Genomic DNA, 15,207 nt, shown 5'->3' with positions numbered 1-15,207 from the left:
GGAAATGGTGCTGAATGGGGCCTTAGTAATGCACCACAATGTCTGGAGACTAGGTTGTGGGGGACAGGGAGAGAAATTCTGAATCCAGCTTTGAAAGTAAACAAGTGAGAAGTGATCTTAATGGAGGCAGGTGAAACATTGAATCAAATGGGAAGCTGTAAATCCCAACTGCCAAGACATGTAACACCATAGCTACTAGCCAGAGAATTTCCGAGGTCAAAGCTTGGGTCAGTTGAAGGACAGTTGGCTGCTGAGAGGATGGTTTTCCCCTTAGAAACAAAATAGCTTGTAAAGCATCCTTCATCTGCACTTCACTTTGACTATTAATTTAAGTAAAGTACTTAATTTTATGTCTTCTGACAGAATACAACACCAGTGACCAACGACAAGCTTGCAAAAAGCATGAACTGTATGTGAGTTTTCGGGACTTAGGATGGCAGGTAAAAAAAAACACTTTTGTTCTTCCTTTGTATGTGATTTATGATTTTGTCATTTGAGCTGGAAATCCCAATGTCTAATTAGCTGCTACAGTCAATGTGCAGTCAGGAAGTTGAATTGTTTGTTTTAATGTATTATTCTATATTTAATATCTATTCATTTGCATTATTAAACCTCTTGCTCATAGCAAATACTAGAGCAAAAATGCATGTAAAACAAAAGCTTAAATGATCATTGATTTGAAGAAACACTCATTATAAAGTTTACTTGTATGCGTTGCGACATAATAGAATCAGAAGTAAAGCATTCAAGAGATAACTGTGACCCATTGAGCCTGGTAGATCATTGAGTGCAATCATGGCTGACCCTTTTAGCTCAAGTCCACCTTTGTGCTGCTTTCCTGATCTTGCTTAATTCCCTTAAATATCAATAATTTTTAGATATTATCTCAAATGGACTCCACTACAGAGTACACACAGCCCTGATAGAAGTGCATGGCACTTGAATGAAGAAATTTCCACTCTCCTCTGTTCTAATTTATTGACCTCTTATTCGGAGATTCCCTACCCTGGTCCTAAATTCTCCAGTCAGATGAAACAAGTTCTGATCATGTGCTCTGTCAAATGCCTTTAGAACTTTGTTTCAATGAGATTGTGTCTTTTGTTTTTTTAAACATTGTAGGAAATATAGTTCCTGTCTTTAAGAAATCACAATTGAAAGATTGATCATGCATCTGTGTAGCACCTTTCATGAACTCAGATTGTCCCAAAGTTCTTCACAGCCAGTGAAGTACTTTAGCAATGAAATCACTGTAATGTAGGATACAGGAAAGAGTTTATGTACAGCAAGCTCCAAACAGTGCTGTGATAATAATCAGTTAATGTGTTTTAGCAAATGTTGGTTATGGGATGACTATTAGTCAGGACAGTGGGACAACTCCCACTAAATTCCAGCTGGACCTTGTTTCCAATGTAATTAACCTTCTTTGAGGTTTTTCTGCTGAGTACAAACTTGGATCATATTGAATTGTTCCATTTGCAATTATTAGCTGTAAAACATAGCCTCAGCCTCAGATTTTCCTCAAGGTGTCTCAAATGCCAAAATTCTGGGGGCTCTTTGAGCAGAGCTATAAAAATGTGTGTAGCTTCACTTACTGGGTGAAGGGGCAATGCAGAATTTTGAGAATCTAGTCCATTTTCTTAGTGTCAAGCGTTCAATTTTTGGTTTTATTTTGCTTTGAGGATTTTTGTCAGGCCATTTATTATGAGTCTTTCTGTGCCGTTGCTGTATTATCCTCCTCTTAGTCTTTTGTCAAATTGTTGATCACTCTATTTCCCCCCACCTTAGTTAAAGAAAGATTGCCAGTGTCATTTAACCAATCGCAATGCTTACATGTCTATTACTTAGGTTGCTGGGTGTGGCCGGTAATGCTGCACTATTGGGAAAGGAGAAATTGACAAAGGTTCTTGCTTCCAATTGTGATTCATCAATTTGATAGAGATGTTTAAGAGTATGATGGGCTCAGACAAAGTAGACAAAACAAAACAGCTTACATTTGCACATCGTACAAGATCTGGGGGACACTCCAGTTTAAGGTTTTGGGCTAGGAGGTAGGGGAGGAAGAACTCTTCAATGCAGCGACTGGTAATGATTTGGGACTCACTGCTTATGTAAATGTCTCAAAGTTTTTTTTTAAATTGAATGCTTGCTAAAGGGAACTGAACTGGGAGGAAGTAGGCATGTACTGAGTGACTGGATTGCTCTGCAGAACACAGGCATGGACTTGAGCTGAATGGCGCCCTTCTGTGTCATTGTGATTCTATACTCTAATTGCTGTTGAAAGGCACCTCTGTGAGCACATTCCAAGATCCTGATATGTCACTGTCAAGGAGAATGCCTGCCTGCATTGATTTGTGACCAGTTGTCATTTGTAGCTGAGGATAGTTTGCATGAATGGAATCGGATCTCAGCCAAGCGCCAACATTTTGATGAAGTGAAACCTGACGTGGGATATACATTCAGAGATTACAAGAACTGCAGTTGCTGGAGTCTGAGTCAACACAGTGTGGAGCTGGAGGAACACAGTAGGTTAGGCAGCAACAGAGGAATAGGAAAGTCAATGTTTCAGGCCGGGACCCTTATTCAAGACCTGAAGAAGAGCCCTGACCCGGAACATTGACTTTCCTGTTCCTCCGATGCTGCTTGACTTGTTAAGTTCATCCAGCTTCACACTGTGTTGGCCACACATTTATTAATACACCAGCATGCAAAGTGTAGTACCTTCTACAACCTATGCTTTTTTTAAAATTTAAAAGTATGATGTATAACGTAAAGTACTTTTCATTTGAATATTCAGAACATTTAATTTGAATCCTAATCCGTACCAAAAGTTTTTACCTAGTTCATATTATCTCTTCCACTTTCCAGAAAGCAGTACAGGATCCTATTCTACCATCAATGAAAAATTGAGGACATTTTTGAGATGGTTCAGTTAATATTGTATTGATAGTCATAGGGCTAGTTTATTAAAGTTCTACAAGTGACCTTTGTTAATCTGAACCACTCAGTTCCCTCATATAACTGAATATGTGGGCCTGATGGCAGCCAGTTTGGTCCCTGCTCCTTGCTGAGTTAGCTAATATTGTAATTGGAGAGTGAGAGTTGGTCTCTTAAGTCCTGTACTAAGGATGGGGATTTCAGAATCTACTCGGCTTCCTGCTACTGAATGCTGTTCAGTGACCTCCACTGGAAAGTGTGTAAGTGTGGTCACTGGATGAGATTCGGAACTTGGCTGTGAGGCACTTTTGGCCAATAGCCAATTGACAGTGCCTTAAGCTCATACATGAATGATGTAGAGAACAGACTGACTTGTATGGAGCAATTCCTCGCAGGAGTTGATGCCTTCATTAGGGCAGAAAATTAATAGTGGGGAGAGACAATGCAATGTTCTGTTCAAAAATCCATTATTTCAGTCCAGAGGCTATTGTTTTTCACTTGTTCTAAATAGCCAAAAATTACAGGAATCCTCTGCTCTCTCTTACCCCATTATGACTTTTAAAAACAAAAGGATGGATGCATATTTTCATGGTAAATTATAGCCCAAGTTATTTCGTGCCAGTCAAGATAATCATATTAAATGTATTTTTATTTGATAATTATCTGGTCCCTATAACTAGAGGGGTCAGGTCAGGGAATAGCAAAGTACAAGTGGCGATTGGTATATCTAAAACAAGTTCCTTTTTATCCGGGACCTTTTGCACCGTTAAATATAAAGGTAAAATCAGTGATTGACTGTGAAATTGGGATCAACGAGCCTTCAGTTTTTCAGGGTGCTGTTTACGCCTGACTTTTTTTTAAAAGAAAGACTTTGCTAAGGCCAAAGCTTGCACAACTGTATATGTTGGGAGATGATTGTATCTTCGTGGATGCTTGAGGCTTGCAGCATGTAGCTGCCAACTTGATAGTGCAAGGAATCTCTTGATGTTGATGTTTGACGCCAGTCCTTCACGTTAAGTGAAGCACATCAGTAACCTTACCACCTGTGCATACCTAGTGGTATTATCGCTAGACTGCTGACCAGAGACCTAGTAATACTCTAGGGCCCCTGGGCCCAAATCCGTGGCAGATGGTTGAATTTGATTTTGAATTCAATTTTTTTTTAAAAGAGTCTGGAATTAAGAGTCTAATGATAACCATGAAACCATTGACAATTGTTGGAAAAATCCATTTGGTTCACAAATATCCTTTTGGGGAAGGAAACTGCAATCCTTGCCTGGTCTGGCCTACATGTGACTTCACACCCACAACAGTGTGGTTGGTTCTTCACTGGCCTCTGGGAAATTAGGAATGGACAATGAATGCTGGCCTAGCCAGCGAAGGCCATATCCTGCGAATGAAATTTGAATATCTCAATTGTTCAAGTGAGCACATTGCTTGATTATGCAATGGTCTAAAGAGGATAAGTCATCACATTGGTCCTCACTTCAAAGATTTGGAAAATTCTTCTGAGAAAGTTGGTGAACTTGTGAAAGGCTTGCCAACAAGATTTGTGTACAAAATGTCTACAATCATTAGTTTCAGTCTTAGCGATTATTGCCAATGGGTGAGGAAGACACTGCAATGATTGTCCCAGCTCCTGCGATCCCTCAACCTGTGGAAATGCAGCAAAATGCTGTTGAAGTGAAGTCTCCAGATATAAACTGACTATTTAAACCCCAAACTAGCTCTAATATCAGCCAATCTACTTGAGCACAGACCCAAGATCAAATTCCTTTCCTATTAAGTTTGATTTTCAAAGAGCCAAAAGCTGCAACAAAGTAAGAGGACAAGCCAATAAGTGTAACTGAATCAAGCAGAAAGATATAAAAGTTTCAAGATGTCAATTTAGCTAAACCAGCAAGAGGCTGCTTTGGGGCATTTAGCAGCATTTCTGAAACAAGTGGTTGCCATGCACATGTGAACAATTTAATCTTTGGGCATCTTGTGAGATCATGGTTCTTCAACTTTTGCCATCTTTGTTGACGACTAACATCTTGGTGGTATTCTCGAATCCTGTACTTGAGCTGCTGCTAAAGGGCTGTTGGTTCCTTTCTTTCCCTCTTGTTCTGCTGCCCTGAATTTTACTGCTCACCAACAGATGTTCCACTTTCCTCTCATGTGTAAATACCCAATATTTGCTGTGGTTACCTCAAAGTTCTCCAAATGCCAATTAAACAGGGTAGGAGGATCGACCAATTTTGTCTCAGTCAGTTATTAATTTATAGTTACATTGACCTTGCAGCGTACTAATTGAAGTTGTAAGGTTTTGTTTAGGAATAAGTTGAGCTCGTTGCTGCAAGAATGTGACAGTTGCAGAAGACAGATGGTTAAGAGCAGAAAACTGTTCGGGGATCAGGTCAGAATGTATGTCATTAGACTCTAAGGTCTAGGGCTTGTAGTCAGTTTGTGTTTTTGATGTCAGGATCCCATCAGCTGACATTTCTAGGGAGAACAGTTGTATAATTGCTTACTGAAATCATGCAAATGTTAGTGTTTTAGGTTAAATAACGTTAGTCTTTCCAAAGAACCTCGCCATTCTCAAATCTGGTTGTTTCACAGTAGGCACAAACAATGGGTTGGTGTATTTCACACCAATGAGCTCAAACTGCCCTTCTGTCTCAACGACAGGAATTCTGTGCTTACTGCACACACTGGTAATTTCTTACAAAAGGACGACTCGGCTATCTCTAACCTTTTCCCCAAAGTGTCAGCCATGGCAGTTGGCTGGACTCGTGCCTCTAAGTCACAAGGTTCCAGGTTCATATCTAATGTCAGGGCTTGAGAAATCCAGGCTGCATCTACAGTACAGAGGGAGTGCTGCACTGTTGGAGATTCCCTCTTTTGGAGGAGACATTAAACAGGGGCCCCACCTGCTTGCTCAGGTGGATGTATTTGATTCCAAGGCACAGTTTTGGAAGAGGAGTGGAGTTTACTGACATCATGGCTGATATTTGGTCATTAACCAAATTCAAGCAGATTATCTACTCATTATTGCATTTTCTGGGATTTTTTTGGGAGCTGCTGTTTCATACATTTCAACAGTGATGGTACTTCAAAGCCTGGAAAACGATATATATAGTTTCTTTCTCACCATGTCTGTCTATTTTGAACAACATCAAGTGTGACAATTTAGTCTCTTAATCTTGAAAACTTCAACCTGTCCCTACATTTCTCTTAAGTAACATAGACCCAGTTCTTCTCAGCCTATCCTACTACTTAATGACATCAATGATTCAGGAAGCCAGTGGAAGCCGCTGAGGGATAATAGGATGTCACTGGTTGGATAGTATTTGTTGTACGTCCCTAATTGGCCAGGAGTAGACAATGATGAGCTGCTGCTTTGAACCTCTGCAGTACTAAGGGCACAGGGACTTAACAGCGCTGATAGGAAGCAGGTTCTAGTATTTAGACCCAGCCACAATAAAGGAAGAACAATACAGTTCCAAGTTAGGATAATGTGTAGTTTGGAGGGAATTTGGATGTACTCATGTATCTACAGTCTTGATTCTTTAGATATCTTGGTTCCAAAGTGCTGTTGAAGAAGCTCTGGCAAGTTAATGTGGCGCATCATGCAGACATCTAAAATGTCTGCCACTGTATGGCATTTGGGGGGTAGGGAGTGAAATTGGGAACGTGATGGATGGTGTGCCCATCATGTGGACTGCTTTATCCTAGATGGTGATGGGTTTCTTGAATATTGGAGCTGCAGCTATCAGGCAAGTGGGGAGTATTCGTCACACTCCTGACTTGTTGATGGTGCAACGGCTTTGGGGAATTATTTGCTGCAGAATCCCTTGCATCTTACCTGACCTTATTGCAGTATTTATATGGCCAGTCCAGTTCAGTTTTTTATCATTGGTAACCCCTAGGATGTTGATAGTGGAGGATTCAGTGATTGTAATGTTGTTGAATGTCAAGGGATGATGATCATTCCCCAGCACCTACACAGTGCAAATATTATTTGCCATTTGTAACCCCAAGTCTGGTATTGTCCAGAGCTTGCTGCGTTTGGATATGGACTGCTTCAGTATCTGAGGAGGTCTGAGTGGTGCAGAACATTTCACAGTTGTCAGTGAACATCCCCACTTCTGACCTTTTTGTGATGGAGAAAAGTTCACTGAAGCAGCTGAAGACTTAGATTTATTGTCCCATGTACGTAAAAATACAGAGAAAAGTGTTTTTACACGGGTTATGTGCAAAGAGTCGCCACACTCCGGAACCATCTTGAAACACCAAATATAATGCAGGATTTTACTGCAGTAAAATTCATCTTTCTCTCCTTTAGTTCCTCCTCCACTGCTCCGCCAATTGCTGATTGACATCGATCAGAGTCTCTGAAATGGGCTCTGGGGTCTTGATTACAGGTCTTGACCATCACCATTTCCCTGACTGCTGCCTCCAAATCGACCCACGGGCCTGGGGATCTGCAGGTTCCCCACCTCCTTTTCCCCATCTGACTTTCTTCTAGAAGCTGCCACTAGCCTGCATTCCATCACTTGTACCACTGCTTCTACTCTTTCTCAGGCTGCTGGGCCTAGCTGCGGACCTGGAATCTTGGCTTGGCTTTCGAGTCCAGGCCGGGGTTGTCAGCCTGAGACCTGGTGCTCATTCGCAGGGAGACCCTGGCTGGGGTACAGCAATGTCCAGCTTGTCCTAGTGTTGCTGCCATTGGAGGCCTGTCCCTTAACCTGCTACACTCCAGGGTTTACAGGAAAGAAAGTAAAGTGAAAGGGGGTGGTGGGGAAAGAAAAAGAGCAAAGCTTAACAATTAGAAAGTGGAGATGGTAAAGGAGAAGAATGCAGATGGGAGCACGAGTCCTGCGCTCGGCTCTGAGCTACTCTGCTGCCATCTTGGATTAAAATTTACTCAAGGAGCTGCAGCAGTCACATTCAGCTGTTGGCGAATTAGACTGAAGTGCCAAACCGGATGATGCTGGTGGATGTGGGAAAGAAGCCCCGTACGAACTGTCGTCATCCTGCTGCTGCCAATTCCATCGATAACCAACCAGCAAGTCTGCTTCACAGCATAATGGAAGATGGTTGGGCCTAGGACACTATCCTGAGGAGCTCCGATGGAGATGTCTTGGAGCTGAGGTGACTGACCTCTGACAACCATTGCAATGAGGTTGAATAGGGGAAAGCAATAACTAGGGAGTTTCAAAACAATTTAAATTAAATCTGAAAATGGGGAAGATATGATAATTAGTTCAAATGAGTGTGATAAGTGTACAATGAACAGATTTTAATGCCCCTGTATTAAAGGTGAGTTTGGAGATGGGAAAGACTGCATGAATGGAGTGCAAAGGTGTGGGATGAACTATGACCTTCTCCGCAAACCCCCCCCCCCCCCCCCCTCCCCATTATACCTCCAGTCAAGTTCTGGAAGGGAAGGGTGCATGATGGCCTTCCCACCCAGAGGATGGCTGAACCCCTTAATCACTAAGCAAGGTACCCAACATCAGGAAGAGATGGCATGGGAAAGCAATAGTATTATTTGCAGTTGACTTCAGTCTTTTCCAGTACAGCGACTGCACAGACTGAAATGCTACCAGCCTCTGGCATTCACAGGGTATTTCCACCCTGTTTGGGACCTCCTATGTAAACTAGTCCCCATTGCTGGTGAGGTACGGATTTGCAAAACCAGTCTTGGGTGTCCTGAACATATTCGCAAGCCTCCGACAGTTTTCCAGCAGGTGGATTTAAATCACCCCCCAGTGTTTGGGGGAGAATATATGACAGGCACGATAAAAGGGAATCGAGAATTATAGGAGATTTGGTATTGACCACAGCTAGACAACACTGAATATCAGTGACAAAATGAGATGGATCTGTGCATGAGCATGCAGGTCTACACGAGCAGAAAAACGGGAGCAATTCTGCTGGTCACCTGATCTACTCCCCAAATTTTTTTTTGATTCACTCATGGGACATGGGCACCACCAACAGGCCAATGTTTATTGACTGTCCCTAGTTGCCCTTGTGAAAAGGTGATGGTGAGTTGCCTCCTGAACTGCTGTAGTCTGCAAAGCTCTTAATAAGGAATTACAGGATTTTGACCCAGTGACAACGAAGAAACGGCAATATATTTCCACACCAGGATGGTGTATGGCATGGAGGGGAATTTACAGGTGGGGTGTTCCCATGTAGCTGTAGCTCTTGTCCTTCTAAATGGAAGTCATCAGAGGTTTGAAAGGTGCTTTCTGAAGATCTTTTGACAAGCTTCTGCATTACATCTTGTAGATGTACACACCGCTGTGACTGAGCATCAGCAGTGGAAGGTATGGATGTTTATAGATCGAGTGCCAACCGAGCCTTGGATACTTTGTCCTGGATGGTGTCAAGCTTCTCGTGTTGTTGAGTGACACCCACCTAGGGAAGTGAGGAGCATTCCATCACACTCCTGACTTGTGCCTTGTAGATGGCGGGCAGATTTTGTGGAGTCAGGAGGTTACTCGCTGCTGCATTCCTAGCCTCTGACCAGCTCTTGTAGCCTGCGTTTATGTGGTGAAACAATCTTAACCCCCCCCTCCCCAGGATGTTGATAGTGGGGCGTTTAGTGATAGTAATGTCAAGGGGTGGTGGTTAGGTTGTCTCTTCTTGGAGATGGTCATTGCTTGGTTTTGTGTGGTGCAAATGTTCCTTGTCACTTTTCATCTCCAGTCTGGATATTGTCCAGGTCATGTTGCCTTTGTCCAATGACTGCTTCAGTATCTGAGAAGTCACAATTGTGCAATCATTTGACAAACATCCCAACTTCTGTCTTAATGACTACTTTTCCTCCATCATAAAGTTATACAACACAGAAACAGACCCTTCGCTCCAACTCATCCACGCTGACCAGATATCCCCATCTGACCTAGTCTCATTTGGCCCATATCCCTGTAGACCCTTCCTATTCATATATCCATCCAGAAACCTTTTTAAATTTGTTTTTAAATATTCTCATTGTACTTCCTTCACTGCTTCCTCTGTCAGCTCATTCCATATACTTACCACCCTCTGCATGAAAAAGTTACCCCTGAACTCCTTTTTTTAAATCTTTCTCCTCTCACCTTACATCTATGCTTTCTAGTTTTGGACTTCCCCACCCAAGGAAAAAGACCTTGGCTATTCACCCTATCCATGCCCCTTGGGATTTTATAAACTTCTATAAGGTCACCCCTCGGCCTTTGAAAGCCCCAACCTATTTTAGCCTCTCCCTATAGCTCAAACCCTCCAATCCCAGAACACCCTTATAAATCTGCACACTCAAGCTTAATGCCTTCTTTCCTGTAGAACAGTGACCAGAATTGTATGCAGTACTCCAAACATGGTCTCACCAAGTGGTGATTGAAGCAGCTGAAGAAGGTTGAGCTTAGGACACTATTTATGTTGAGTGCTCTTAGATGGTGAAGGTTATCCCTTTGAGCTGAATGTTCTTCTCAGAATGTATGTGGTAACTTGTTTCCAACTAGTCATCATCACTCATTAGTCAGGTGGTTTTTACACCTCTACAATGTCTTTTTGTTAGTGAATGACAGAAAGAGGGATATTATTTCCAAGTGCCAAAGCTTCATAGGCTGAAGGGTGACATTGACCCGCTTCCTTGTTGCTTTACACTAGAACCTAAATATGTCAGCAGTTGCTCAGAATTACCTGCTGCCCTGGGCTTTATTCTTCTTCAAACACCATGACATATTCCAAACTGGCCCATCAGTTATTTTGTTATAGTTGTAATAAAGGCACTGTGCAACAGAAGGCTATCTCTGTCTGCATGACAGTGCACTTCAATGCGATGTGGTAAGTAGTGCTTAAGACTTTATTCCAGAAATAGCTCATCAGACTTCACAGTGAGATAATTTCAGATGACTAGTTTTTGCTGATGCTGCCGTATCCAATGGTCAGTATCTTGTTTGGCACTTGTCATTTTGCTGATGGCTCTGTATGAATTCTAGTTGTTCCTTAACTGCCTCCATCTCCTCTGCAGCCAAATAACATTGCCCAGAGTTCTCTAGGTTACTACATGGGTGCCACAGCACTGTTTGTTCCTGAGCTATGTGGCACTGAATATTCCATGATCCAGTCTAGACCCACATTGAGTTAAGAGATCTCAAAGAGGAGAGTAATGGAAATAAATTAGGAAAGGAGGACGGTATAGAAGAAGACAGGTTATTCTTGTGTCTGCATGCTATCTAATGATTCCTGTGTGTTGGTACAGCCTCCCCCATTTCTAAAGAAGGCTCTAGGCCCGAAATGTCAGCTTTCTTGCTCCTCTGCTGCTTGGCCTGCTGTGTTCATCCAGCTTGTCACCTTGTTATCTTAGATTCTCCAGCATCTGCAGTTCCTACTATCTCTGAAACAATTTTAACCCCACTGCGAAGCCTCTTCTAAGGATATCTACCCTGACGAAGTTACCCTCCTCCCTCCAGAAAGACCTCAGTGGATCTGTCTCCCACTGCAACTCCTCTCTACCTATCTTATCCTTTTATCCATCTTCTATCCACCTCCCCCTCACTCCCTATTTATTTCAGAAACCTATTCCCCTCCCCCATTTTTTGAAGAAGGGTCTAGGCCCGAAACGTCAGCTTTCCTGCTCCTCTGATGCTGCTTGGCCTGCTGTGTCCATCCAGCTCTACACCTTGTTATCTCAGATTCTCCAGCATCTGCAGTTCCTACTATCTCTATTCATGGTTCAGCTTTGGTTTCCAGGAAGAAGCAGTCTGCTCAGGATTGAAAAAGTGTCCAAAATGATTTCCTCTGTGACTGCACTGTTTAAACTGAGAGCCTTTTAATGTCTGGAAGTGTTTGTGATCATTAGCAATCAGGTTGTACTACACAGAGTGCAGCAAGCAATCCCTGAAATTTCAAATCTAATGGTCATCTTCCTTTTTATGTGCCTTCTTTGCAATCATAACTTGGTACTCTTCACCTCTGTTCTACCACCGTATGATTTGACTATACCACATGCAAAATGTTTCACTGTACCTAGGTACATGAGACAATAATAAATCAAATTAAGCATTCCTGTTTTACTGGCCCACATTCTGCCCTTTTTTTAAAATGCTTTTTAGATCTTTCACTTGGATAATAAAGGCTGCTGTGTCCATTTGCAGTCCACATTTCAAAAGGTGAAATGCTTTTACAGAAGTTAGGCACTCTATTTATTCCCAGCGTATCAAAACTAGAGTTGCTGTCCAATTTAAATCGTTTTGCTCGTAACTCCTTGGCTAAACTTCAAGGTTGTTGACGTGTGTCCAGTGTTTCGTGATTGAATATTAGACTATCCTTTAAAACCTTGCACTTTCCTGAGTTAAATCACAGCCTACTCCCCAGATATTTAATTCCTAAACATTCCTGTTTTTCAACAGTTACGTTGTGACTTGATTTGCTTTCCTTAATTATTTATTCCACTGCTCAGTGTGGTTTTTAATCATGAAGATGCAGCCAATGAACTAATCTCCAAAACAAAAATCTCTGGGGTCCAATGGAGACTTTTTTCTTGTCAGTTCAATTTTTACTTGCACTGTCAGATCAGATAGTGGGGGAGGAGCGGTGAATATGGGAGGGTTACCCATGAATAGTGATTTCAGAGGTGGTAATTCCAAGGTATTATGTATGTTCACAGAATCAGAGCATATTGCAACCATTCAGTCTGTTGCTTGTGTCACTCTTTAGAAGAGCTACCCAGTTAGTCCTATCTCAGTCTCCTGCCATTGCTCTAGTTTTGCATTGCTCATTCCCTTAAATATTTATCCATTTTGCTTTAGAGAATTATTTTGGGATCTGTTTCCACCACCCCTTCAGAAAGTGCATTCCAGATCAGCATAACTTGCTGTGTTTTTTTACAAAAAAAATGTTTTCAGCTATTTCCCAGCACCAGGCTCGCACCCTGGCAGTGTGAGAGAACTCTTCATTCAATAACTTATTTTAAAACAAAATCCTTTTAATTAAAAGTGACGCCAGTTTTATAAAATGAAATTGCATCTTCTCGGGCACTGGTATTTGTGGATTTTGGCATATGCAGGTTTAAAACAAAAGCAACTTTGACAGTGGCATTAGCAAAGGGCTCCTGACCTCTGGCGGTTTTCCCATTTGGATGGCACCTGAACAGTCTACAGTACTCCTGAATGCAATGCTGGTAAGAATGCTTAGATCATGCCCCCCCCCCCCCCCCCCCCCGCAACTTCCTCTCTCCTCATCCCCAATTTGGATTAACTCGTAAGCGCTGAATTTATGAAGTTTAGGCTTGTCTCACCTCTCTTTCACTTTTTCCTTCTGAATCGATGTAACAACCCCCTTCCCTTTTAATGTGTCTGTGACTTTTCCTGTTGTATTCTTTTTCACCTCAAAAAACAGTTTGCAGCCCAGGCAACCCTGCTCTAGTCCTTGGATTATTCAACTGGTTTATTTGAAAGCATCATCATAGCCATATTCTCTACCTAAGTTGTGCAAACAAATGCCATTGTGACTAAATGCTCACCCATGGAGGAAGCAATTAATTGAAAGATGGTCTCCTAATGTTTCTGATGAATTGTATGGCAAGCATTATTTTAAATGAAAGACCATGAATTAGGTTTGATTTAGATTCCTGGAGCTCTGGTGAATACTCAATATCAATGCTGCTGAATTGTTCTTAGAAGTTGTTTGTAGCGGACGATTTAAGATGGCAGCAGCAGAAAATAGCCAACTAGAGATGACAGAAGGTGATACAGGACTTAACCAGTGGAGAAGGAAATATACATTGTTATAGTCAACCGAGGGGAAGTAATTTACATTAAAATAGTAGCCTGTTAATTACAATTCCATTCATGTTTTCAAAGGACTGGATAATAGCCCCTGAAGGATATGCAGCATATTACTGTGATGGAGAGTGCTCATTTCCTCTTAATGCACATATGAATGCGACAAACCATGCGATCGTACAGACACTGGTGAGTAAAGCTCTGGCGAGCATTTAGTTCTGTTGTTGCAGCACCTGCCACTGGATTACCTGGGGGGGGGGTGGGTGGGAGAGAGAGAGGAGTTGCTGACAGGGCAGAAAGTCCGTGTCACATTATGGCTGTGAAGGAGCTGACACTATATGTGAAGGATTTTGTGTTAAAGTTGGTAATTGTCTTCCTCCACTCCCACACAAGTTCCTTCATTAGTGTCAACTGAGGCTTGAGATGTCACAGTCCAGCCAGTGCTCTCCCGCCTCACATACTTTAAAATGAAGACAAACCAAGGTGGGATATTTTCCCCATGCTGCACCAACCTTAGAGATTCGGATCTGTGATCTGCTACTTTAACAGACGGCCCCTCTACACCTTAGATTTCCACTTAACAATTTTTGGACCCAGCACGTATGGTTCTAAATTCTCCTGATAGGAGCTCTGCTCCTTGCTGTGTTTGCTCAGGACTTTTTTTTAATCCAGAATCAAGCCACTATCCTGAGACCCAGTCTCGTAGAAGTACAAAGGGCTCCCAAAGTGAGACAAGGGAACAGGTCACCCAGCTTCCCTGGGGAGGTTATTGAAGGCACGACAGATGCATGCAAATTTTGCCCAATTGGGGTTGTATGATTGAAATGCAAGTTGACAGAATTCAATCAAATGCAAGAGGAAAATTGAGTAGATCATTGGTCTTCCCTTTGCAAATGTTTGACATTCTCATTTTGCTACTTTCTCGCCATTGGAGTTGATTGCCTGTGATTTTACATGGTTGTGAATCTGAGGAGTAGTTTTTTTTTTAATTTGTTGACGGGATGTGGGTTTTGCTGGTTGAGCCAGCATTTATTGGCCATCCCAATTGTCCTGTAGTTGGAGGTAGTGAGCTGCTGCCTTGAATGACAGCGGTCCATGTGGTGTGGGCACACCCACGATGCTGTTTTGGAGGACATTGTAGGACTTTCACCCAGCAACAACTGAAGGAACGACATGTTCCAAGGTCAGATTGGTCTGTGGTGCGGAGGATAACTTGAAAGTGCAGTGAAAAGGGCCTGGATGAATTTCTTTAATATATTTGTAGAAAAAAGTGTGTTGATGTTTTATTGGCTATATGTTTAAAATGAAAGGCAAATTGACCTTAGAATCTTAAGCTACTGTATCCGAGTAAAATAGAAGTGTCAAAAAAGGCAGCTGAAACTTGCATTTCTATAGCAGCCTTCATGTAATGAAATGTCCCATATGTCCTTCATAGTCTGCAATGACATGATACCAGAGAAGATATGCGGTCAAAAGCTTGGTCAAACAGGGTTTCTTTTAATAAGTTTCT

The 15,207-nt window shown here is 42.1% G+C and overlaps 1 protein-coding gene across 1 annotated transcript in view; it reads left to right on the top strand.

Annotated features, from left to right (window-relative positions):
- The window catches only part of bmp6 (bone morphogenetic protein 6), a 122,781-nt gene that overhangs the window by 103,238 nt on the left and 4,336 nt on the right, over window positions 1-15,207 (top strand). Inside the window, exons 5-6 of the mRNA XM_048528780.2 lie at window positions 364-440; window positions 13,776-13,886. Coding sequence (XP_048384737.1) covers window positions 364-440; window positions 13,776-13,886 — 188 coding nt within the window. The remainder of the gene's footprint in view (window positions 1-363; window positions 441-13,775; window positions 13,887-15,207) is intronic.

Source organism: Stegostoma tigrinum, chromosome 5 (assembly GCF_030684315.1).
Source record: "Stegostoma tigrinum isolate sSteTig4 chromosome 5, sSteTig4.hap1, whole genome shotgun sequence".
Classification (NCBI taxonomy): Eukaryota; Metazoa; Chordata; class Chondrichthyes; order Orectolobiformes; family Stegostomatidae; genus Stegostoma; species Stegostoma tigrinum.
Note: the sequence above shows the minus strand (reverse complement) of the source record. Positions and strands in the feature narration are given on the sequence as shown.